The sequence below is a fragment of the Mugil cephalus genome, chromosome 2, assembly GCF_022458985.1.
Source record: "Mugil cephalus isolate CIBA_MC_2020 chromosome 2, CIBA_Mcephalus_1.1, whole genome shotgun sequence".
Classification (NCBI taxonomy): Eukaryota; Metazoa; Chordata; class Actinopteri; order Mugiliformes; family Mugilidae; genus Mugil; species Mugil cephalus.
The window spans coordinates 28,774,215-28,799,517 of record NC_061771.1 but is presented as its reverse complement, the minus strand read 5'-3'; the positions used below and the strand labels follow the sequence as shown (position 1 = coordinate 28,799,517).

Here is a 25,303-nt window from a genome sequence, read left to right as displayed (position 1 = left end):
CTTCACTGATTAAAAGTCCTCAGTTTAACATGACAAGAAGAGAAAACAACACAAACAGTGAGATCACACTCTGTCACAACACAACATGATTGTGTATGTTAATTACTGACATATTTGACTTTATATGCAAAACAATAATCATGGAATTATTTAAAAACCTAAAGCGAAATGCTCTCTTGATTACAAAGACATTACTGACAAATGAGACGACTGTTCACTCTCACATATTATTTTTAGAAGAAGGAAACTGTTGAACCATTAACACATCTTGACCACAGTGACAGGACAGAGAACAGAGTCTGCCTTCAGTTCACATCCTTCTTTGTGAGCACATTCATGTTGCTCCGTTCAGACACTAGGTAACCGTAGTGGATGTTATTTAGCAGCTGATGTGTTTTACCTGCAGACACAGCAGAGAGAGGAGCCACCAACATGAGGTTTAAAGTAGCAGAAGCTGGATTTGTCGTCTTCCTTCTCTCCTCATCAGGTACTTTGAGTTTCTGTTTTTCACATTTCACTGAAGCTGTAGCTGCTTGTTGTAGTGAATAAATACTTCCTGTTAGAATGAACACAGACATAAGCCAGACTGTTAAACTCTGTTAAATATTGGTTTTAATTCTGTTACTGCAGAGCTGATTATTGAGTTAAATATGAAATTGTTTAACGTTCATCATTCAGTCTTTTTAAGGTGGAAAAGTTTCTGTCATTGATCAAGCAGTGAAGATACCAACTAATATTTATCAAATGTTCCACAATCTCAATGAATTTTGTCACTGTGTCGTTTTGTAAAGATAAACACTGATTAAAATGTTTTATAGAATATTTATTATTGATCATGATGTCATTAATATAACTTCAAATCACCTTCAGTCATTCAACATGGCTCTGTCATGTATATATTATAAATGTATTATTACAATTATCATTGATTATAAAAGAAACGCAAGTTATACTGTGTGAGAGGAGTCCACACCGCACTTCACACAGCTATGTAAAAAAACACTACTTTCATTTTTTTGCCACTTCTCTTTTTCTCTGAACTTGTCCTCTTCCGTTTGTCCTCTTCAGTTCATTCGTCTCATGTCTCTCATGTTAAATCATCACTGTTCCTTCACTGCATCCTCAGAGAGTGTGACGTCCTGCCTCAGCTCACGTACACATTAACTGTAGAAATCATCTTTTTAAAGCACAGCAGTTAATTGTGGTCTCTGATGTTCTCTGTGTTCCAGTGGTACTTGGTCAGACTGGTCATGGAGTGACTTACTCTTCTACTCAGATCTGTGCTGTCGAAGGATCAACAGTGGAAATAAGCTGCAGCTACACGTACCCATCCAGAATAAATGACAACGTCACCGTGGTTGAAAAAGCTGTATGGTTTACTAAAATGGAAGGTGGTGAACCTGTGGATCTGATGACAGACGCAGAGTTTTCAGGTCGTGTTCAGTATCACTGTGATGAGAACAAGTGCACTCTGAGAATCTCAGACCTTAGAGAGAGAGACTCAGCTGAGTACAAGTTCAGATTCACAACAAACCAACCAGGAGGGAAATATACTGGTTCACCTGGAGTCACTCTGACTGTCACAGGTAAGAATTTCTCCTCCACATATGTCAAATGTGAAACATATCATTACTGTTACTGAACTATTGATGAATGTGTTTATTTAATGGGTGACGACAGTAAAAAAAAATATATTTCTCTATTCACTTCAGTTCTCCGTGTAGAGGCCAAGAAAACATCTCCAACATGGTATCCTAACTGGGCAGAGTTGAAGTGTCAGAGCAGGTGTCGTCTATCTGCTCGTTCCTACGTCTGGTACAAGAATGGACTGAACAAAATTGAATCAAAAGAGCAATATTTTGACAATGGAGATAGTGTTTCCTGTGCGGTTAAAGGATCTGAGAAGTTTCCCTCTCCTCCACAATGTGAGTTTACTTCAGTCTTCCACTAATTCAGTGTCATCTCTGAACCAACCATCAGTGTCTATGTTTTAGAAAACCACACTTCTTCTTCCTCTTCTTTTCTTTGATCTCTGTGTTGTTAGGTTTGAATGTTTTTCAAAATCCTTTCTTCTTCTTCTTTCAGGTTCTGTCTACAGAACCTGCAACAAAGTGACTTACACTGACAGAAGCATCTGTGCCATCAAAGGTTCATCAGTGGACATTTCCTGCACATACAGTAATTATTATTATTCTGTTGTGTCAAAGTTCTGGTTCAGTCCTGATCGTAGTCGTCAGTGGATGAATCCCTCACAGCCTGAGGACCTGAGAAAAGACTCCCAGTATTCAGGTCGTGTTCAGGTCCTTGATCTATGGAGAGGAAGATCCACTCTGAGAATCGCTAACCTGAGAGAGAGTGATTCATCTGAGTATCACTTCAAATTCAAGACATCAGGGTTTGAATGGAGAAGTGTTTTACCTGGAACAACTCTGACTGTCACAGGTACTGATGAACTCTAACTGTGTAGGTGGATGTATCTGTGCATTGAGTATTTAAACAGATGTGACATTACTGTTGTGTTGTCATGTGCAGCTCTGCAGGTGCAGGTGACCAGAATAATATCAGTCCATCAGTCTCAAACTGAGGCAGAGCTCAAGTGTCTCAGCAGCTGCAGTCCAGCTGGTCGTCTTTACGTCTGGTTCAAGAACCAACAGAGAATCAGGACACAGCAAACTTCTACTTTGACAGACAACTTTTCTCCTGGAGACACCGTCTCCTGTGCTTTCAGTGGACATGAGGATTACCGCTCTCCTTCAGTCTGTGAGTTTACTTCACTCTGGCTGTCATACCTCTACTAGACACTGTATCATACTGGACAGTTATTTTGGGTGTTTTACTTCAGACACTGATCTTGATATATTTCTGTAAAGGAAGTAACCTTGCACAAACTGCGCAATGTAACCCTGAAAATTCATGTTTCTTTTGAAGTTTTTCAGTTCCCCTTTAATTAATGTTCCTCTGCAGGAAACTTCAGAAGCATCACATTATAACAACATGATAATCTCCATCAATTTCCAGATCCTTCAAAGCTTCCCTCTGTATCAGTGAGTCCCACTGGTGAGATAGTGGAGGGTAGTTCAGTGACTCTGACCTGTAGGAATGATGCTAACCCAGCAGCTAACAACACCTGGTACAAGGGTAACCAAACACTTCCTCTGGGACCAGGAGGTATTTATCATTTCACCTCCATCAGCTCTGAGGACAGAGGGATCTACTACTGCAAGTCTGAGGATCAACAGTTTGTGCCTGTATTCATAGACGTCCAGTGTAAGTAAACATCAAAAGATCTGTTGTCATCTGGACTTAAAAGTTCAAGATGATACAGTTGGAGTTCAGACTGTGATGTTTCAGTACAGCTAAAACTGACTGAGTAGCTTCTCTCTATATTCTCCTCCAGATCCTCCAAAGCTTCCCTCTGTATCAGTGAGTCCATCTGGTGAGATAGTGGAGGGTAGTTCAGTGACTCTGACCTGTAGCAGTGATGCTAACCCAGCAGCTAACTACTCCTGGTACAAGGAGAATGAAGACTCACCAAAAGCCTCAGAACAGATCTTCACCATCACTGACTTCAAAGCTGAACACAGAGGGAGTTATTACTGTGAAGCCCAGAACAGAAGAGGACGTTATAACTCCACCTTACACCTGATTACGCTAGCAAGTAAGATCCTTTCATCCTTATCTTCCTTTTGATTATTTTCTCATAAAAAACACATCTTACATCAGTTTTTTTCTCACAAGATCAATGTTTGCCTTTGATTGTTTTTTTTTTTTTTTCTAGAGTCTTGGAAATTTCCAGTTACTCTGTCAGCTGCTGCTGTTCTGCTGATCACCATGCTACTCATTCTCCTACTCTGCTTCAGGTGAGTCGTTTCTCAGTTTCTTTGCAACACAGTATTATTGCTGTGCACATTAAACTTAACATCCTCATTTCTCTTAAATCCGAATCAGAATCAGAATTACTTTATTGATTCCAGGGGCACATTACTTTTTGTTGCAGCTGCTCCTACTCAAAGTGTACCAGGTTTCAGATAAAGAGCAACGTATGCGATTAACAATAAGTAAGCGTAAGTAGGCAATTATAGTAAGAATACACGCATCAGTGTAAAATATATAAAAACTATAGGGTATAGCACAGTGGGAAATGATTGCACATCATGAGTCCAGAGTCTAATAATGTATAAGGAAATATTTACAAGTATATGAAAATAAAGTGAACATGAGTTACTGCACAATATCAGTATAAATATGGTTATAAATATGGGTTATGCACTCTCAGAGCGAGGAGTTGTAGAGATTGATGGCCACAGGCAGTAAATGTCTTAAAACAATGTTCAGATGCCCACACTACCAAAGTTATTCAATCCTGATGAATGCACCAATTAACATTACTCCTTTCAAATATCTCACCAGAATGCAAGGTCATCAAGTTGTTGCAAAATTAATAATTTTAGTAATTATGGTTATAGCTTTAAAAGAAAATCCTATATATCAGGTTCTGAGAGACAGTTCTATGAATATTAGAGGACTAGGTTCTTTGGAGCTTCAGGAATAGGCTAGAATTTAGGATGAGCTGTGTCAGTGTTACTTTTCCTTTAACCATCACCTTATCGTGGTGGAGGAGTTTGAGTGACTTAATGACCCAGTGACCCTAGGGGCTATGCTGTCCAGGGCATTTTCCCCCAGGTAGCGTCTCCCAAAGCAGATTGGTTCTAGATGAAGAGTCAGACAAAGAACAGTTCAGAAGACCCCGAATGAAGAGAAAGAACAGGAGACAGTGTAGCTGGCTCGGAGTGTACCGGGCCGAGTACACCCTGGAGCCAGGCCTGGGGCTGGGGCTCGTGGGCAAGCGCCTGGTGGCCGGGCCATTGCCCATGGGCCCTGGCCGGGCCCAGCCTGAACTGGATACATGGGCTCGCCTCCCTGTGGCACCACCAACTGCAGAAGGTGCGGGAAAGGTCCAGTGCAATGTGGATTGGGCAGCAGACCAAGGCAGGGGTCTTGGCAGTCTAGTTATGGAAGCTGACTCCTGGAACATGGAACATCACCTCTCTGGTGGGCAAGGGGTGGGAGCTTGTTGAAGAGGTCGAGCATTACTGACTCTGGAACCAAAGTACTTGAGAGGGGTTGGACCCTCTTCTTTGCTTGTGGTGAGTTGGAGCCGTGCAGACCTGGCAGGCCCAATCAAATAGTAAGTGTCTGCCACCAGCAGCTGTTGCGACTTGTGGCCGCAAGGTCGCTGATGCTGGTCGCGGCGGTAACCAGAGGTGACCCCAGAGGTGAGGGGAGCCGTCAAGTTGAAGAAGGAGGCCTACAGGGCACAGTTGGTCTGTGGGTCTCCAGAAGCAGCTTACCAGTACCAGATGACTAAAAGGTCTGTGGCCTGGGCAGTCGCTGAGGCAAAAACTGGAGTTCGGTGAGGCTATTGAAGAAGACTATTGATTGGCTCCAAAAAGGTTCTAGTAACACATCCGGTACCTCAGGGACGGCAGGTGGCAACTCCCCCAAACCATTTTTGGTGGGGACGGGGAGCCACTGACGTCACCTGGGGCTATTATCCAGCATTGAAAGGAATACTTTGAGGAACTCCTCAATTCCACTGTCACTCATTCCATAGGGGAAGCAGAACCAGAGGGCCTGGGGAGTGATCCGAGGATCTCGTCCCTGCTTTTTGCAGATGATGTGGTCATCCTAGCTTCATTGAACTACGACCTCCAGCTCTTACTAAGGCAGTTTGTAGCCAGGTGTGAAGCGACTGTGATGAAGATGAGCATCTCCAAGTCTGAGGCCATGGTCCTCAGTTGGATAAAGGTGGATTGCCCACTCCGGGTCAGGGAGGAGGTTCTGCCTCAAGTCGAAGAGTTTATGTATCTTGGGATCTTGTTCATGAATGAGGGTAGGAAGAAGCAGGAGATCAACACATGGACTGGAGCGGCATCTGCGGTGATGCAGACACTTAACCGGTCTGTTGTGTTGAAAAGAGAGCTAAGCCAAAAGCTCTCAATTTACCAGTTATTCTATGTTCCAACCCTCACCTATGGTCATGAACTTTGGGTAATGACCGAAAGAACAACAACAAGACACAAGCGGCCGAATTGAGTTTCTTCCGTTGGGTGGTCGGGCTCAGCCTTAGAGATAGGGTAAGGAGCTTGGTCACATGGGAGGAGCTCAGAGTAGAACTGCTGCTCCTTCACGTCGAGAGGAGTCAGTTGAGGTGGTTTGGGTATCTGGTAAGGATGCCTCCCAGACACCTCCTGTTAGAGGTGTTCCAGGCATGTCCCACTGGAAGGAGGACACAGGACACAATGGAGGGTTTGGAGGAAGCACCTGGAGGTTACTCTGGAGGAGCTGGTGGAAGTGACCAGGGAGAGGGCCATCTGGACCTCCCTGCTGAAGCTGGGACCGCAACCCAGACCGGCAGATGACAATGAATGTGTCGATGTCATCTACACAATCAAGATATACATTTGTGATCTGATCACACGGGATGCTTGTTAATGTTAAGTGTGTTCAGTGTGAACAGATGCAACCATTTGAATGTTTTAGTTTTGAAAACATACGTGCCTGTTGGTAGACAGGTAGTGAGAGATATGGATGGAGAGATGAGAAGGGTCGAAGGGTGTGGAATGAAAGGTGTTGGAGTGGATGGGATGAAAACATATGAAAGGGTCGGAGGGATGGGATGATAAAAGGTTTATGGTGATGTGATAAAAAGGGATTCAAATCGTCAGAGAGAATGGGATGGGACAGTTATGTGGGACAAGTTATACTAACTTCATTAATTTTGTATTTATGTTTATTTTCTCATCAGAAGAGTGATGTACTCAAAACAAAAATCGGAACAGACACCGGGTGCCAGAGAAGAGGTGAGCATTTAATAGTACCAGTAAGTACAGGCTAAATCCTGTAGCCATGACTTCAGTGTCCCCCATCAGCTCAAAATCAATCGATAAAACCCCAATTCAACCACCTTCCTTCTTTCATGTTATTCTATGTGTATCTACGTTAAGTCACAATTCAGTCTAAGTCCTGGCTGGACATGGTTTGGAATACAAGTAGTGCCACTCAAGGGTTTTTGCGCCGTTCATAATTTCTGTCCTAAAAGTAGACAAAGGGAAACCATTAAACAAATGAAACTAAAATATTATCCTTGTGTACTTATTTATCCATGAAAATGAGCCAATATGGCATATTTGTAAGTTGCAAAAGTGAGTTCAACTCCTGGATTTCAAGTTAACTTCAAAGCCACGGGCATCTGTCCAGAAAGTGTTTCTAATCAATGTCATGAGACTCAGGTGTCGTTCAGTTCCCTGTTTTGTTTTTGAAAAGAAATATGGATTTGTCTCAGTCTGGTCTTCACAACACATGATGCCACAGACAAAGACATTTTCTGAGGAGCTCAGTAAAAGAGTTGTTGCTCATCAGGCTGGAAAAGGTTACAAAATCATCTTAAGAGTTTGGAAGCCACAAACACTCCACAGTCAGACAGATTAAAGATGACTGTTACTTTCCATAGGAGTGGTCTACCAAGACACATAGTAGTCCAAGCAGGGTCATAAGGGTCATAAAGGAACCCACTGACTTCATTGATCAACCAATGACTTCAAATTATACCAACATGTTAGCTGAAACTTAAGAGAAACTGGGTCATGCAGCAAACAATTGATGTTCTTGAATAACCAAATATACATATTAGTAGTTCTGTTTCTGTTTTACTGGAACTGCATCTCTACATCAATTTTCTACATGATAAGTTCACAATAAGAGGAAGGAAACTCGTGTGAGGTTTTGCAATGTTTGCAACGGTAAGGTGAGAAACTTTTTTCACATAAGAAACGGGTCTTTAATTGAGGTTAAGGTGCTTGTGACTCAGTGTATTTGTAGACTATGTAGACTATAGATTCATTTGTGATTATTTGTCATAATCCCAGTTAAATATTCCTTAAATGACCTCTTATAAATGTTCTGTCTCTTCAGACGCATCTCACCATTTCTGCTTTTGAGATGAAAGTACAGTATTGCATCAACACAGGCACACGCTCAAGCCACAGAATTACAACTCCTGTATTCAGCAAATGAAGCTGCAACATTTTCACCCACCCTTTTACCCAACAGACATTTTACTGACCTCATGCTACTGTGCTGTAAAAAACTTATTTACTGGCCTTAGTACCCTGGAGTTAATTATGTCTGTGATCAGCAATTCAATTAAAATGCTGTTCTCTTGTCCATGTGGTCTACAGACTGATGAAATTCACTATGCCAGTGTACAGCTTGCTACAACCCAGGAAAACCCGGTCTACTCCAACCTCAGATCAGCCAATCTTCGCAGATACGAAGAGGATTGTGTTTACACGGCAGTCAGACCCAGCACCCGCAGGTGGGCAGCTCTTCACGGGGGGGGATGTCTGTTGAGTGTCATTGCTATGGGGTAGCGGCCCCTGGTCTGGTCTGGGTGCTACATGTCTAAGTAACATCCACAGAAATGAATGCCAGGTCCAAAAGTTTCCCAGCAGAACACTGAATCAACAATAGATGGTTTAAATGTTATTTACTTCTGTCGGTGGTCATAATTCCTGTAGTATGCATCAATTTTATCTGAACTGTTTTCATTAGCGCTCATAAGATCCTCCTTCTTATTTTGTCATTTCCTTCCTAGAACAAGCGGTCAGGCAGCTGCAGAGGAACAGGTGTACAGCAAGGTGAATTAAAAGCCCCGAGTGTGAAGACAGCGTGGTTCTGCAGAGATTAAAAAACATTCATACAAACAGAGATTAAAGAAGCAACTTTTTATTTATACTTTTTTCTTTATTGACCGGAGTTGTAGACTGCAGTTTCATGGTGCAACTTTCCCAGCATCAAAACATAAGACAAAACATAAAACAAACAAAAAAAAAACAACCCCCACTGTCTGAACTGTACAGCCATTCAGTGATGAGGAAAGCCACCCTGAGCCACCGCTCCGTCATGTTACCACCATCAGGCAGCGCTATTAAATACAGCTGACAGCCTGCAAGAGCATCTACAAGAAATTTTTCATTCCCTCTGCTATAACCGCTTGGAATAAAATATTAAATACGCACTGCAGTCTACTGCTGTTTGTGTATCTGTGTCTTTTGTGTTTTAACTGTATGTTTTTCCGTGAAGTCACCATCTGGGGCAGAAAATAAAGCTTATCTATCTATATATTTGTCTATATATCTAAAAACTGGAAACATGTCTCAAAATGACACGTGGCTATGCTTTCTGCTCAGAGGATTTTGAAGGGGAAGTGTTAAGGGAATTTTTTTCATGTCACATACACAAGACTGATTTGAATGCAACTAAATGACAAAACAAGTTACTTCTCCTAACTTCCCCAGGAAGTTAAGTCAGCATCCTTTTGAAACTAGGCTGAATAAAAGGAGCATTAAGACATGCTTTTTCTGCACCACTTGATGTCTTTATCATGTCTGAAAGTTGTGTTCTTGCATTTCCCTTGTTTACTTGTATTGTCTGGTGTCTTTAAAATGGATAACTTATTATGGATATCTTAAGATCTTAAGCTCTTATTTCATGTTGTGATACCAAATTCAAACATGACAGAATAAAAAAAAGCAAAAAAAAAAAAAAAGAACCACCATGTTGCTTCCTCTGGCGTCACCTACAGACCAAAATATATATATAAAAAAAGAACAGAGTAGCAGCTGCTCCAATGAAACAACAACTGTCTCCAGATACAAGGCCTCCGAGTATTGACCTCTTTCCAAAAATATAATAAACAAATTGAATTGAGATAATTTCATGAAGACATGTAGAAATCGGTTACTACAACGAGAAGTAGCAGGATATGAGACGGTCCGTGTCTCTGGGAAAGAATTAAGGTCGAGTAGATTGATGTCACCACATTTAATTCAGTTTAATTTAATTAACATTGTCGCAATTGTGTGAGGATTATTTGTCAGTGCTGATTTTTGTGCTTTGTGGGTTTGGGGTTTGATCCTGTCCTGGCTGTACCACACCTTTGACCCAATAACTTGCTGAGATAGGCTCCAACTGTTATGTGGCTAAAGTCAAATGGACACAGACTAATCTCTGATTACATCACTAATAAAAGCACAGTAGAAAGCAATGAAATCCATTGTCTCGACCTGAATACATACTGTATGCTGAGAACAGACGCGCTCATGTGCTGCATACTGTGAGCTGCAGATGTGTATAGCCTGTATAAAAACAGGCTGCACATCAGCACCATCAGTAGCATTTAATGGTACTCCACGGTGTGTTGTTAGATGGGATAGAGTAGCAGGTATCTAATCTGAAGCTAAAGGTCTAATAACTTTCTCAAACAGTTGATGTACAGCCTCATTCTCTCTCTTACCACAGGACGTTTCTTGAAGCTGTTAACTGATTTGGACCGTTCCTCTGCAAGCGTTAGCAGATGTCTTTTCGGAAGAGTGCATCGCAGTAGTGCGTCAGTCGCATTTCAGGACTGACATGTCACGGTAGAATGGGCTTCATCTTCTGTAAAGTTCACCAAAATTGCACAAAAGACGACTCATTTAAATGTTTGTAACTCTGAACTGCGCCAGTTAACCTTACCTCACCGTGTTCCTGCTTTATTGATCCAAAACGATCAATTTGGAAATTGCTAAATTCAAACTGACGCAGAAGTCTAAACCACCAAACCGACCACTGGATACAGATAATGCATGATCTAGTTTAGGTATAAAGGTATTTAGGTATTAAATATAATATTACATTTATTTTGCTTAAATCTGACTGAATGTTGGGATATGGTCACTTTCTGGGGACTCTCTCAAGAAAACAAAAGTTAAGGTTAGGAGAAGTACATAAGATTCATGTAAATCAGTGTACTCTCCCATGTGTATATAAAGTCACGTGCATCCTCAGCTCAAGTGCTGTGAATTTATTTTATCACTTTGCACACACATAATTAAATTAACCACCAAAGTGGAGCAATCTGCTCCTCGTGCTCCTTACGATGCGATGCCTCTGTGGGGAAGAGGACTCAGGCTCCATATGCCGGCGTAATCCAGTCCAGGTGGTCCTGTCCGCTCCTATTAGGGGAGGCTGCCACCAGAGGCGCCTCCGCCAGGCTGACCCAGAGTCCGAGAGGAAAGCCGAGCAGCGCGGTGATCTTCGGCTTAGACCGAGATTAGAGGAAAATTCAATCTGGGAGCCGCTCTGTCTCTGACCGCTTGATTTCTGTTGGAAATTTGCATTGTTTACCCCTGCAATGTGTGTCTGGGGAAGCACTTGATCATGATTAAACCTCCAACATGTTGTGTTTCTGGCTGGTGCGCACATGGTATTTTGTCAGCGAATATCTCACTGATATTTCATTTTTCACACTTTGTAGAGGCATGTACAGGTGTAATAACTTTTAATTGAGACTTCTGAGCATAGCCCAAGATCAGCGATGACAGTCAAAAATAAATAAATAATAAATAATAACTTCAGAATTGTCTACAAACTAACAATCAAACAAAGTACCAGTAATGTTGGGGTGTAAAAGTGAGAAACCAGCTGGGTCAAATAAGAGCTGTATGTTGTTTTTGTTTTTTCAAGGGAGCTTCAGGTAGGTGAGGTTAACAACACTGAGACAGATTCAGAAGGAATACAGAAAATAATCACTGCAAACCAGCACGTACGTTGGAGGAGGTAGAAAGTGCTTTTACATTCTCAGCTTCTCTTTCACTACTTCTTCTTGCAGGAAGTACCTTAATTAATACCTTAGCACTTCGATTTAATTTTGGATTCTTTTGAAATCAACTTACTTCTGTGCTGCATTTAGAGAAGCTTAGAGAAACCACAAAACTAAACTAAACTAAACTCTACAACTCCACTCTCTGACCTCTAAAGTGTCTTTTCAGAGCTTCTCCTAACATCTAACTGGTTTCATTTCATCGGTTACTTGTCTACTTGTTGAACAGTCCCTAAAAGTGAGGGGTGAATTTTCTCTGCCAGTCTGTGAACTCTTTCTGGATCTTGTTGTGCTGGTGATGATCCTCGTCCATCTGGCTCCCGTCTGTCAGCTGGCTCCAACCGAAACGTACCAAGTGTTCATTTGAAATCACAGCTCTGCTCCCCCATCAGACAGCTGATCTTCCTCCACCAGCTCTCCGAGAGGCTCTTGATCTTTTCCGGCGTCTTCCTGCTCAGGGTCAGTCTCTGCTGCTGCTGGACGCCGATACTGTCCGTCTGCTCGATGCTCGCCAAGATGGCCGAGTCGAACGTGTCCTTCAGGTTCTTCTGGGTCAGCGCCGAGCACTCCGCGAAGCTCACGGCGCCGAGCTCCAGGGCGAGCTGCCGACCCTCGTCAGAGCCCACCGGACGCTCCTGGTTCTGCGCCAGGTGTATCAGTACCTGGACGTCCTCCCGCAGATCCACCTGGGTGCCGACAAGGACTATGGGCGCCCCGGGACAGTGTTGACGTATCTCCGGAACCCACTTGTTTGTCAGGTTACGGAAAGAGCAGGGACGCACCACGCTGTAGCAGAGGAGGAAGACGTCTGCGTTTTTGTAGCACAGCGGCCGGAGACGCTCCAACTCGTCCTGCATGGATAAAGAAACACAGAAGACAGGTTACTTGTTCTTTAAGTCCAAAAATCTGAGTAAAAAAAAAAAAAAAAAAAAAAAACATATCAACACAATGATTTTCTGTCTCTGACCCTGTTTATGGCTCTTAGCAGCAATCCACACTGAAGAAACTCACAAACTCACAAACTTAAGAACTATTTTCAGTTGCAGATTTGACCGCAATAGGAAGTCTAATGTCTAATTAGAGTGACTGAGTCATAATAAAACCTCAGCTTCTACTTGACACGTGTTTTTAATTTTTTTTTTTTTTCCCCACCAACAAAAGGGACATTTTTGGAATAGATGAATAGGATGCCTGTCGTTACTTGAAGCCACTTAAGCACAAGATACAAACTGGCTTATTTCCTGCAGGGGGCGATGTAAACCGCGGGGTTACAGGGGTACTGGACTGGAGGGCAACTCAATCTGAAAGGGGGGGTGTAGAGGATTTAAGTTCAGGACAAAGTGGCGGGCTGCAGGGGGCGGCCGACACAAACCAAGCAAGGGAGGTTTACTCGGATGTTATTGATCAGTGATTACTTACATTGATTGATCCATCAACCAGGCCCCATTTCTATCATAGCAACGCAGTGTGAGGAAAGACGGAGTGGAGTTAAAAAAAAAAAGTTTTTTAAAAAGTCCTGGTCATTTATCCATGTAGCCTATGCCATTATAGAGAAAGTGCGCCTCACCTGTCCAGCCATGTCACAGAGCTGCAGCCTCACTGGTTTTCCGTCAACCACAACCATCACTGAAAAGATAAAGACACGGTAGGTTCTTACAACGTGGTTGCAATCGCTCTAACTGTTAGTGTAAGTGACACGTTACTTTGACAGTAAAACTTGTGTGGTGCCAACACAAAGCACATAGCTACTCTGAGAAATTAAGCATTCCTGTGCGTAAAATGTGTGCGTCACGATTAGAAACATTACCTGTAAAGTTGTCAAACGCTGTGGGGACATACTCCGTCGGGTATCCGTTGGTGGTGTAGCTGACCACGAGGCTGGTCTTTCCCACAGCTCCGTCTCCGACCAGGACGCAGTTCACCTTGCGCTCAGGTGCGGAGCCGGATCTCCGGCGCTTCATGCCAAGAGGGAAGTCCCGGTTCTTCAAGCGCCGTGGCGGGAGAGGAGGGCAGTCTCCTCCGCACATGGGCTCCGACACACGGCGGCGGAGCTTCTGCTTCCCGACATCTTGAGGGAGCATGTCTATAGCGTAGAAATAACTGGTTTCGGAACTGAACGGGTTTTAGATTTGCCGACAGGCCTCTGCTCGCTTCATCGTCTTGAGGGCTGATATTTGCGCAGTAAACAGCACAACAGCACGGTGAGTTTGAAGCTATGTGAGCCGCGGCAGAGATTTGACGCAGACAGTGGCACAGCCGCCGGGTGCCTCTGCGCAGCAGGAGCTCCTGATTGGCATTCTCCCTACATCTGCTGTGGTCGTGCCTCCTAAGAGGCTTAGCGAGCAGAGCGGCATGTGAGGCTCCAGAGCTTTCCAAGTGAAATGAACTAAGCTGACTGGAAAACCTTTATCCTGCACAACAAAATACACAGCATGTCCAACTCTTCAGCCAATTAAAAATATAAAACGTTTAAACTTCATATCAGTTGTGCGGGTTATACATTTGAGAGCCTCGTCCAATGAAAACATGGGCCAAATATAGTTAGATCTGATTCATTTTTAATTTGGATTTGGTTGTTTTTTTTTTTTAACTTAGGGAAAACGATATGATAAATGATATTCAGCCATTAAAAAAAATCGAGATTGCGCATCATCATCACACATAATCTGCGTTATCATGAGGAATAAATAAAAATAATAATAAAGTTCTAAGCTAATCAAATGAATAATGACAAAAGCACACAGCTAACTCACTTTTTATATCCTGCATCTTAAGAAAAATAAGCGCCATTTAGGCTCATTGCTGTCTGCTGTTCAATCCTGGGTCTCAGTGTTGTGTTCGGTCCACTTCTCTGACTAAAACAGTGGACAAACTTGGAATAGCATTTAAAAATTCCAGCCTTCTATGCTAATGTAATTTTCGCAAATTTCATGCTGCGGGCCGGATCAGACCTTGTGTTGGACCGCTTTTTTTTTTTGGCTCGCGGGCTGAATGTTTGACAACTGCGTCCTAGGCAGTGGTCTCCTTCTACCGAAGGGGATATGGAGAGTAAGGGCTGCGGGTGTTCTGGCGCCCTCTCGTGGTGCAGTTGCGACTGCGGGAGCCAGACTGGATGCAACACATGAGTCATCCTTTCTCCTTCTGAACAGCGGGATTTAATGCGTCTGCACGCGGGGAGAAAGTCTGGAGGAGAAAACAGATTAAAGCATCAAACATAAAGCGCGTGCACGCACCGCCAGTTCAACTGATGTGTCCTATCAGATGAACCAGGTTTAAGTTGATACATTCATATTACAAATTATTTAAAAAAAAATGACAATAATCCTCTTACAAGCTCCACTATGGCTGTTCAGTATCAGAGATGTATTTCTGTTTTAAATAATAATTTGAATAATTATATGACATTTATTTTTCTTATAACATGAGACGTTACAACGATTAGACTTCAAATGATTTTATATATTATATCCAGCTTGTAGTGGCCTCATATGAATAAACTGTGAAGTGTGTCACTTCTCCAGGAGGCTGCAGAGCGGCAGCATGGTGAGAAGGCAGCAGTGTGTGTGTGTGTGTGTGTGTGTGTGTGTGGGCGGCAGAATGTGTTGCCATGCATTTAACAGCACCAAAAAACGCCCGAGTGGGAGCAAGAAACCGTTTCACAGAGACACGCTCCACGCAGGGAAGCTGCATGAGGTCTGTATAAGCGTCCCTGTAGGCAATTTGCACGAGGAGATTGTCAGTCGACCGGCTTCACCGCGCTCACAGGGCTGGGATCTGACAGAGAAGATAATAGTTGTTGTGTCTGTCTCTAATGTTCCACATTAAAAGTCTACAATACAAAAAAACTGTACTGTCTGTGCAGAAATTGTAATAGTAGTGGTTTTTGTTTTTCCAAGTCTTCTTGCATCTGAGAAAAAATACCCTTACAGACCTTTCACTCTCTCCCAATGAACTAAACTTCACGTCTGAGAACCTCAAATGTCATTTTATGATTTGGGTGAACTGATCCTTGACAGCGTTCTCCATTGCATCCTTGCGTACGCACTTGACCCTCTCACACCAAGTATTTTCTCACGTTAATCAAGGTCTTAACGCGCAAACATGCAGTTAACGACACGTGAAACCGTACAAAATGCGCTCTCGCTTCGCAAAGGACACTGTCCCTCCCAAGTCGGCCCCCTCCAGCTCTGTCTCTCGGCTCCTCCGAGTCGCTAATCTGCCAAAAATAATCTTTAACCAGGCGCTGACATTGCTGCTTAACAGGATTAACAAAGAGTCAGAGGGGGAAAAAACAAAAAACAAACCAAAACAAAAAAAAACAGCAGCAATCCGGCAACTCTGTGAGTGGAGACGTCGGGTAGCCCCTAGAAGCTGGCACAGCTTCCACAAATAACCCATAAACCCTGTCAACACACACACACACACATAACGTGCAAAGCTGCTATTCTGCTCGACAGTGCCCCCAGGACCCCCACCCCCAGCCCGACATCTGATAAACTAGACACCTAATCAGAATCTTTGGGGACCCGGGGCCTCCTTTTGGAGTATGCAGACCGGGCAAATACATTAACTCAATTTAGAGTTTGGGATTAAGGGTCCACACCCCCACACCCCCACACCCCCACACCCCCACCCCCCTGACAACACGCACACATAGATACAAACACACATATATCCTCATCCCTCCTCCTCCTCCTCCTCGCTCTGCCTTTCCTCAGCCCCTCATCTCTCTTTTTGATGGGATCAGCTGAGCGCCACATTCTCTTCTCCTTCTTTTTCTTCTTCCTCTTCTTCTTCTTCTTCCCCTGCACCACCTCTCTCCCTCTCTATCTATCTTTCTCTTTCCCTCTGTCACTCTCTCTCCCGCTCTCTCCCTCGGGGGACCCGGGCGCTCGGACTCTATAGTTATGGGCCGGGGCCATCTGTCACCGTGCACATTCACGCAGCCACCAGAAGGCCGCAACATGTGCAGATTTAAATGGAGAACCCAACTTTCCCAGGACACACAGGCCTGACCCCGGCAGCCGCGGCAACCCCCTCCCCTTCCTCCCCCTCCTCCTTCTCCCTCCCATCACCCCGTGCCTGCCCCCTCCCCCTCCTCCTCCTCCTCCATCCCACGACCATCACCACCACCAACACCATCCAGCATCCCTTAAAAAACTCCACCCACCTGCCACATCCTCCACCAAGAAATACTGTCTGCATGTGAATCAGTGAATTAGAGCCCCCCGAAAACCTCCTGGACCAATCTGCCCCCCCACCCCCCACCATCACCCTCCCCGTTCCCCAGCCCCCATGTACATCCCCAATATGTGAGCATGTATGTGAATGGTAATGGCTGAGCGGGGCAGCATGCACGAGCAACTTCTTTCCACCCCGATGATGGATTTCCACCTAACGTGGCAGCTGATGGTGAAGGAGGGAGGGAGGTTGGGATGGGGGGGAGGTGTTGGAGAAGGGGGTGAGGGCAACCTCTGGTGCATGCGTGAGAAAGGGAGAGATCAGCTGATTGATAAAACTGATTGTGAAGGAGAGAAAGAATAGATGGCGAGGGAGAGCATGTGTGTGTTGTGGGTTTCTTCTTTTTTTTTTTGGACGGATGGATGCGAGGAGGGGTGGCGGGTGACGGAGGGCGAGGGGGGAGTGGGGAGGGTAACAGGATTGGTCTTGTCTGTGGGACCCACGGGGAGGACAATGGGAGCGGCGGGGGTGGGGCGAGTGTCACACGCTTTTGCTTTGTGGCTCGGTCAACAGGCGTGTGCCACGGGTGTCGTCTCGCCTCCCCTTCGCCTGCTGTCCGACTCCGGGGAAGGGGACCGGCAGCCATGAGAACCGGGGCCCCGGGCCCTTTAATGAGGGGCGTGCTGTTTCTTATCAAAGATGGACAAGCCATCATTACAATCATCATTAGACGCTGCACAATAGAGTACGCCTCCTCCAGCTATGGATGGGAAAATCCTCCTACAGAGCCGCGGCAGCCGTGGCAGGGGAGGAGGGGAGGGGGGGGTGAGGAGTGTGGGGATGAAATGAAATAAAAATTTAAAAAAAAAAGGAGAAAAGCCTGTGAATATGTCAATTTAGTGGATCTGCAACAGTTATGTCTGGTGGAGCAGCAAAAGACGGTGGAAAGAACTACAACTTGTGATAAGAAGCTTTCCTGTTCCTATAATATAGGAATATATATATATATATATATATATATATATATATATATATATATGTGTGTTTGAAATATATACATATATACATATATATATATATATATATGTTAGCATTGGATGTTTATTACAAAATACTGGCAACAAAAATGCCTTTTAAACCTCAAACAGCTTCGCTCCACAGTACCTCTGTGATCTATTTACACTGCACTACTCCGGACTCTTAAGTATTAAAGATATTTCTTTCACTAGAAGCTGCAGCCGCCACAGCTTTGCACACGTTAAGCTGCTAATCATACTCATACATGTTACTCTGCTTATAAGTCTGTGCTGCTCTCTGTTCTGTGTGATGTCTTTTTTTTTTTTTTATGTGCATTGCCTAGTAAGTGTTTTGTACTACGCCAGTTTGCATAAGCTTGCACACTTGTATTGTACCCCTAAGTCCTGTGTCTTCATGTCGCTCACATCTCACTGTGAACTGCACCTGCTTTATGTGTTTGAAATGACAATAAAAAAAACCTCCTCGGCCTTTGACCTCCTGTGTTCCGTCCTTCCTGACAGACCTTGTAGGGCTGCGTGAGATTCGGATTTGAAACTTTTGTGAACTGCCACCTTCAGATAAATGTTCTGAATTTAGTGTCGACAAAGGTTTTTTCTCTCTGCGTGGCTTCATTCAATCTCCCTTTATCGCTGCTGAGAAACACGGCGTGATGCTGCCACCGCCGTGCTCCGCTGTAAAGGTTTGTACGTATGCCGGTGCAGGCTATTTATCCACATGTTTCTTCAGAAGCCTATGGGAGTGCAGTGACAGAACTATACTAGTGGTTTCCGGTGTCCTGTCACACAGCTAATAAAAACTAAATGGGGGGAAAAAAAGCCAATTTAATTTTTCTCTTAAAACAATGAGCTCTGGTTCAACTTGTGCCGTTGTGCCAAGTCAAAGAAACTGAAAAGTTTATCGGAAACCGTTTGTTTTTAGCACTATAAATTGGCACTCCATGCCGAACAACGAGGAACAAAAGCTAGCATGGCTTTAAAACTAAAATATCCTCCAAAGATAGTGCATGCACCACTTCTCCGATAAACATCCGACAGAACTGCATCCCGATCCGGAGAATTCTTCTTAAAATGATTCACTGTACTGACGTTACAGGTCTTAATCTCAGATAAACTTAAGCGTAAAATTCACCCAAATGGATGTACGTTAACATCATAAATTACAGTTATATTACATTTACTTTTGCATTTTTCTTATACTTTATGCTTCTGGTCCACTACATCTCAGAGCCAAACATTGTACTCTACGATGTCAATGTAGCTAACGTCCGTCATAGCTTCACGACTTTTTAAAACATTCGTATCATCCACATCATCCACAGTCAAAAGCCGACGTTTACCACGATGTTGACAGCTACTGAAACCATGGGAACGTAGCGCTACCGGAAGAGCAAACCTCTCACGGGTAACGTTCAGAATTCGGGAAAAAGGTGGATACTTGTGAGTTCATCAGTCCGGCTGTAAAAACGCTAGTCGGCGCTGTGTCTTTTTTGCCAGTTGGGTTCATTTTTGTTTGTACTTCCTGTTTCACTTTCCCAACAACGACGACAGAAACTTTTGCTGACAGTTCACAGAAGACGAGTCGCACAAATGTTTGTACCTTTGACCCTCCTCAGTTAACATTTCCTTTGTGTGTTCCATCTTTATTGATCCAAAACAATCAATTCAAAAACTGATGATGATGATGAAGAAGCAGGAGGAAATACTAAAGACTTATGAATTATTATGAATTATATTCATAAGGGGTTACTAAAGCAAGCACAAAGACAAACTTGAGCAGAACACAGCTCTCATAGGTGGACCCATCTGCTTGAAGCCAGAGAGGAGGGTTCGACCAAAAAGGCCGTTCTGATGGAATACTTAAACTCTTCACATCTGAAGCTGTTGGAGTTTGGTTTCCTTGTTGATCTCCTTCACAAAGGACGTACTTGACACTCAACTCTACAAAGAGTCCCAGTGATTTTGGTTTTGCAATTATTGAATAAATCTTTCTTCTGAGAGCATTTCTTAAAGCTTAAGAAATTGTTTTAAACCCTTGCTCTGGAAGTTTAAAGAGATATCCTTGGAACGAATTACCTCGTTTTTGTGAACTGTGAGACGTTAGATTCAGTAATTACGCACACACCCTTCGGCTGACCCCAGGTCTGAGTACCACGGCAGTATATGGACTTAAGAATTAGTTTCATACATAAACCTCCCTGAAAACAGGAGTCCCAGTTGTAATGAAAAACCTTGATATGAGTCCTTGGTCTTTATTTCTTTGGTCTCTATTACCACTATCTGTGTGTTGAAAGATAAAACCTGAGGATTTGAGCCCAACGTTTGAATGTGTGAATTAGATTCTCTTATGACTTGGAAGAAGCTGGACGTGGGATTGTACATATTTGAAGTAAAAGGACCCAATACAAGTGCTCTGGAGATCCTTCTGATGTCTGAGAATCTTTTCTAGCTGTATAAGGTTCTTTAGGAAAAATAATTTCAAAAAGGTTCCTTTAAGAACCGAATACGGTTCTCTGGAAAACAGATAACAAATAGATTTCCCTGTGGCATCAATGTGAGGAAACACTTTTTGTTCCGATTTGACCCTTTACTTGAAAGTCTTCATTCTCCTGTTTTGTTTTTTTCTTTTTTCTTTTGAATCAATCTACAATCTGCTGCTCACTTTTGCATTATCACACAAAAATGATGATCTCTTTCTCTCTGTCCGTCATTGTCCCTCTGGATCCCTCTTGGGGTGGCGTGGAGGGGAGGGGGGTGGAGGGGGTGGCCCCGGACTCAGATCTGTCCAGGTTACCGTGTCGTGCACTGTAACCCGGCTCAGAGTTTGTCACCATTAATGTTTGGCCAAAAAACATGTTGCTCTGCTGTGGCCTTTCTCAAGAGCCTCCTTCTAATTCTTTTTAATGCTCTCTGCTGGCCCGTGGCCGTAGGGAGCACTGTCATGGTGCTGAAGGTGGAGGGGATGCAGGCAGGAGGTGTGTGTGTGTGTGTGTTGAGGGAGAGTAGGGGAGTGTGTGTGTGTGTGTGTGTGTGTGTGGAGGGGTGGGGTGGGGTGGGGAGGGCATGACGCTGCAGCAGTGGCAGCTGGCGGCCCAGCTTGCAGGGGCCATCTCTTCACAATGGAGAGCCTTCCCCCTGGGGCCAGTGATTTAGGACAGGGCTCTCTGGACAGGCCCCTGAAGAGGAGGAGAGAGGACACTGGCTTTGGAGGAACGCACCCGCCGCCCTCTCTTTACCTCCCACCTCCACCTCCCCTCCTGCCCCTCCCCATGCCTTGTCCTCTAAAGCTTCCCCGCTGGTTCTCGTTGCCCCCTCCCCAGCTCCTCCACGCACACACACACACACACTCCTGACACCCTCCCTCTCGTCCCACCGTGGCTAAGCTCTCTCCTGGGAGGAGCAGGGCAGGCCTCTGGATGGGGAGCATTCCTGAGGTGTAGCACGCTAACGCTTGCCGGACACAATAGAGGGGACGACAACAGGTGCGTGTGGATCCTCTGTCGTCCAGCGGCAGCTGAGAGATAGGGGCACGGGGCTATTATGGCGCCATTATCCACCGCTGCTCTACCGGTGGGCTGTCGGACCTCCTCTCCCGAACAAAAACAGCCCTTTTTATGTGTAACCTGGTCTTGTACCCACCCTGCTCCAACAAGCGCCTCTTTCATCCTCAAACCCCAGCTAGCACCTGCCACCCCCGACACCCTAAAAAAAAAAAAGAGAGAAAAGAAAAAAGAAAAAGCCACTTATCACTGGATTCAATTCAGCCGAACCCCAACTGCAAGAGAACCTGAGCTCACTTATTTAAAAAAAAAAACAACAAAAAAAAGAAGAACACCACTTCATATCCATAGAAATTATCCAGGCAGCCACCTCTGTACGCCTCCCAGCTCTCCACCCTCCCTCCCTCCCCCTGTCCTCTGTCCCACTGAATTATGTTATGTCTCAAATGAGCAGTCATACAGCAGATTGTTCGGTGCAGCCACTTGATATAACTGGTGACAATGCCTCTAACAGAGCGAGTGTCCTGGGGGGATAGGCAGTATTTGGTTACTGCATCCCTGATCTCTCCCCATTGTGGTCGGCCCCGGGTCCCATAGAAGGTTGAAAGGGGGTTTTGGGGAGGAGGGGGTGGTGAGTGGTGGTGGTGGTGGTGGTGGTGGTGGGGGGCATGTGCGCATATGTGGGCCCACGACGCAGGTGCCTACATCTGTTCATTTCTGGGCAGATGCTCATGGTGGTGGAGATAGAGAGGGAGAGTAAGGGACAGGACGGGATGGGTTGGGGGGGGGGACTTCCTCCATTTACTCTCCCATCATTCAGGCCGCTGATTGCGCCAAAGTGGATGGAAACAGCTAAAAGAAAGAACATGTGCGCTGCGCCGTCGCCAGCTAAAGAAATCACATTTTAGTTTAGGCTTCGGAAGAACAGTTTTTCCCCTATTTACAGAACCAGATTAATTAAGATATGATTTTCTGGGTCTGGTGTAGCCTCCACAGGCGTCACTGGGATGAGGTGAATGAAATAAAAATCTAGAAATGAGTCATTTAATGATTTTGTTATGTCACCAGTTGTTCACGTCGTCATTCATGAGCCGCTCCTCAGCGTGTCAACGACTAATTACGGTGATTAATTTATGCCACGCTTCATAGATGGTGACTGAATGATAACTGGCCCCACTCAACGTCAGGGCAACATCACAGATGTTTGTAAGGCTGACTCCAGCTACTACTACTATTACTACTACTACTAATACTCCAACATCTGCACTTTAAAACCTTTCAAGACAGTAAAACTTTAAAATGTTCCTCCTGCCTTTCCACTCAAGTTATAATGAATGAATTGTTAGATTTCTCATCCTGATGTGTACCATGGCAACGCAGACCCCGAGAGCTTTGATTGGTCCGCAAGGTAGTAGCATATGTCCTGCTTTAGCATTTCCAGCTGCTTCTCCATCTCTGCAATTTTCAAATTTGTTGTTTTGGACCAATAAAGACGGAACGCATCGAGGAAAGGTTAACTGAGGAGGTTCAGAGGCACAGACGTTTGATAATAACTCGTCTTCATTACACATCGAAGTTCTCAGAAGAAAGATTCATTTGATAAATGCAAAATAGAGGAAGTTTGAAATCACAGTGACTCTTGAGTTGAGTGTCCAGTACATCCTTAGTGAAGGAGGTGACCAAGAACCCAAAATCCACCTGCTCCAGTTGTGAAGAGTGTCACATGACATATGATGAAGACCGATGCTAATAAGACTAACTACGCCTCAGCCAGGGCTCTGATTGGTCCTCTTGGTCGCAGCGTGTTTCCGCTTCTCCATCGCCACAGTTTTCAAATTGATTGTTTTCTATCAATAAAGATGGAGCACACAGGGGAAACGTTAACTGATGAGGGTCGGAGGTCTCTGGAACACTTTCAGCAAAAGTTTCTGCCGCCGTTGTTGAGGAAAGGGAAGCAGAAAGCACAAACACAAATTAAGCCGACAGGCACAAAAGACACAGCCGTGACTAGTGTTTAGGTGGTGTCGTTACAGAGCGAACCAGACTGACGAGCGCACAAGTATAAATGACTCACACCACCGTCTACGTCCCTCAGAGGCGTAAACCGCACTTAATGGCAGGTTTTAAAGTTCAACTAAACGTCAGACATATTCAACTGACGTCTTGTTCGTTCAAAAGGTTTAGAATTTATTTTAGGATATAATGAAAAGATGTGCTAAGGTTGGCGTTGGCATTTTAAAACAATGCCCTCACTTAATGCTGCTCAGAGAGGAGGACATTAAAAGTTGATCTGCCAAAAACAGACACTTTGAAATTAATTCCTATGGAGGAACAGGCTCCAAAATTTACGACTGTGGTGCCAAAACTGACGTTGTAGAGCCTTGTTTCAAATGTATAGCAATAGTTCTAATTTAAAAATGCATAAATGGCAGCATCACACCTCCTCAAAGTCCAGTCAGTGGATTACTTTAAGTTACTGATGATACCAACTCTTTAGACTCTAAAATCCATTCTCAAATCAAAATATCGATACTTTCGATACTTCAGTCATTGGAGGTAATGTAGGAACTCAGTGGAAAGTAAATAAACTGTTGAGTTGTGGCAACACAACTTTCACATATTTAGTATGATTGTGTCCTCTGTTTGGTTCTATTGTTGTTGTATCAGCTCGGCTATATAGTAAATAAGGCCACTACCTCAATATACTTCAGAGTTTAAAATAAATAAATTACTCTGATGTCTTTTATTCTTCATGAAGTTATGATTTGAAATACACCACTTTTTTAGGTTTACCAGACACATTAATATTGATATCGGATCGGTATCGCCGATACCAGCCTGAATTTTATTCCGTATCGGATCAGAAAGGAAATTGAACATCACTACTTTCAGTCAGACTTAGAAAACTGAGTTTAATTAGACATATATACATAGATATCAACATATTTTTGTCTTTTTGTGTGTCGGTTAGTTTTTCTGTTGTTGTATTAGCTCAACCATAGTAAATGAGGCCACTACCTCAATATACTTCAGAGTTTAAAATAAACAGATAAATTACTCTGATGTCCTGTATTCTTCATGAAGTTATGATTTGAAATACACCACTTTATTAGTTTTACCAGACACATTAGACTGTATTTACATGGTATCACCGAAACCAGCCTGAATTTTACTCAGTATCGGATCAGAAAGGAAAACTGAGGTATTGAAGATCACTACTTTAAGTTTAATTTTTGCAAACTTAGAAAACTGAGTATAAATAGTCATATAAACATAGATATCAGTATATTTTTGTCTGTCTATCTATAATGTCGTGTCTGCACGTGTGTTGCTGGTTTTATTGTATTTGATTTGTGGCTTATTAAGATCACCTATCAAACTAAACTTAGTATACTCATCCTCGCCTCTATCTTATTACTTTATGATTGTGGTTGTAATCTTGGACAGTAGAAATATTTCCAGCCACCAGCACCAGGTCTGTAAATGCCATCAGAAAAAAAAAATGAATAAATGAAAGCAGAACAAAGCTTGAGTCACTCTGCAAACTCTGAGGCTGTTTTATAGTTTGATCTGAAAGCTAATGTCACAGCTACTGCCCTCTGCACATCCTGCGTGATCTGATCACAAGTGACAGGCTTAAGGTACAGAGGGAGGAGATTGAGGTACATCAAAGATCACACAGGCCCAGTTCAGATCTTTCATTAACCTCCAAATTGGGCAATCGGATCTCAAGTGGCCAGCTTAAAGTACCGGTGTTCACACCTGACATTAACATGCGTCTCCACATGCGTCCTCATCGCACTCTTCAGATCATATATAAATGTTGTGCCCTGAATGCAAATAAACCCCATGTGGGACACAGTAGAATATTTTAACAGCTGTTC

The 25,303-nt window shown here is 43.8% G+C and overlaps 2 protein-coding genes across 3 annotated transcripts; one reads left to right on the top strand and one right to left on the bottom strand.

The window, feature by feature from the left end:
• Positions 1-280: 280 nt before the first annotated feature.
• LOC125003504 lies at positions 281-8,708 on the top strand. Its single transcript, XM_047577472.1, has 11 exons — positions 281-487; positions 1,230-1,586; positions 1,713-1,925; positions 2,086-2,442; positions 2,533-2,760; positions 3,019-3,267; positions 3,398-3,451; positions 4,684-4,944; positions 5,615-5,826; positions 8,241-8,377; positions 8,657-8,708. The coding sequence occupies exons 1-11, from the start codon at positions 433-435 to the stop codon at positions 8,706-8,708; spliced, it is 2,175 nt and encodes a 724-aa protein (XP_047433428.1). The 5' UTR covers positions 281-432.
• A 2,658-nt stretch (positions 8,709-11,366) lies between these two features.
• On the bottom strand, positions 11,367-14,125 carry LOC125002158 (rho-related GTP-binding protein RhoU-like). Of its 2 annotated transcripts, XM_047577283.1 has the most exons (4): positions 13,512-14,125; positions 13,272-13,330; positions 13,124-13,153; positions 11,367-12,555 (listed from the first exon to the last, which is right to left on the bottom strand). In XM_047577283.1, the coding sequence occupies exons 1-4, from the start codon at positions 13,783-13,785 to the stop codon at positions 12,064-12,066; spliced, it is 855 nt and encodes a 284-aa protein (XP_047433239.1). In that variant the 5' UTR covers positions 13,786-14,125; the 3' UTR covers positions 11,367-12,063. The 2 variants fall into 2 exon arrangements, with proteins under 2 accessions (XP_047433239.1, XP_047433240.1); XM_047577284.1 differs by lacking the exon at positions 13,124-13,153 and having other exon boundaries at positions 13,512-14,123.
• Between the last annotated feature and the right edge of the window lie 11,178 nt (positions 14,126-25,303).

Coding starts and splice junctions, on each gene's coding strand:
- LOC125003504 (XM_047577472.1), top strand. CDS start 433: ATGAGGTTTAAAGTAGCAGAAGCTGGATTTGTCGTCTTCCTTCTCTCC. Junction 3,268..3,397: donor TGTATTCATAGACGTCCAGT/GTAAGTAAACAT, acceptor ATTCTCCTCCAG/ATCCTCCAAAGCTTCCCTCT. Junction 3,452..4,683: donor ATCTGGTGAGATAGTGGAGG/GTAGTTCAGTGA, acceptor ATTTTCCCCCAG/GTAGCGTCTCCCAAAGCAGA.
- LOC125002158 (XM_047577283.1), bottom strand. CDS start 13,785: ATGCTCCCTCAAGATGTCGGGAAGCAGAAGCTCCGCCGCCGTGTGTCG. Junction 13,331..13,511: donor AGCGTTTGACAACTTTACAG/GTAATGTTTCTA, acceptor TTATCTTTTCAG/TGATGGTTGTGGTTGACGGA. Junction 12,556..13,123: donor TGGTTGATGGATCAATCAAT/GTAAGTAATCAC, acceptor TTATCCATGCAG/GACGAGTTGGAGCGTCTCCG.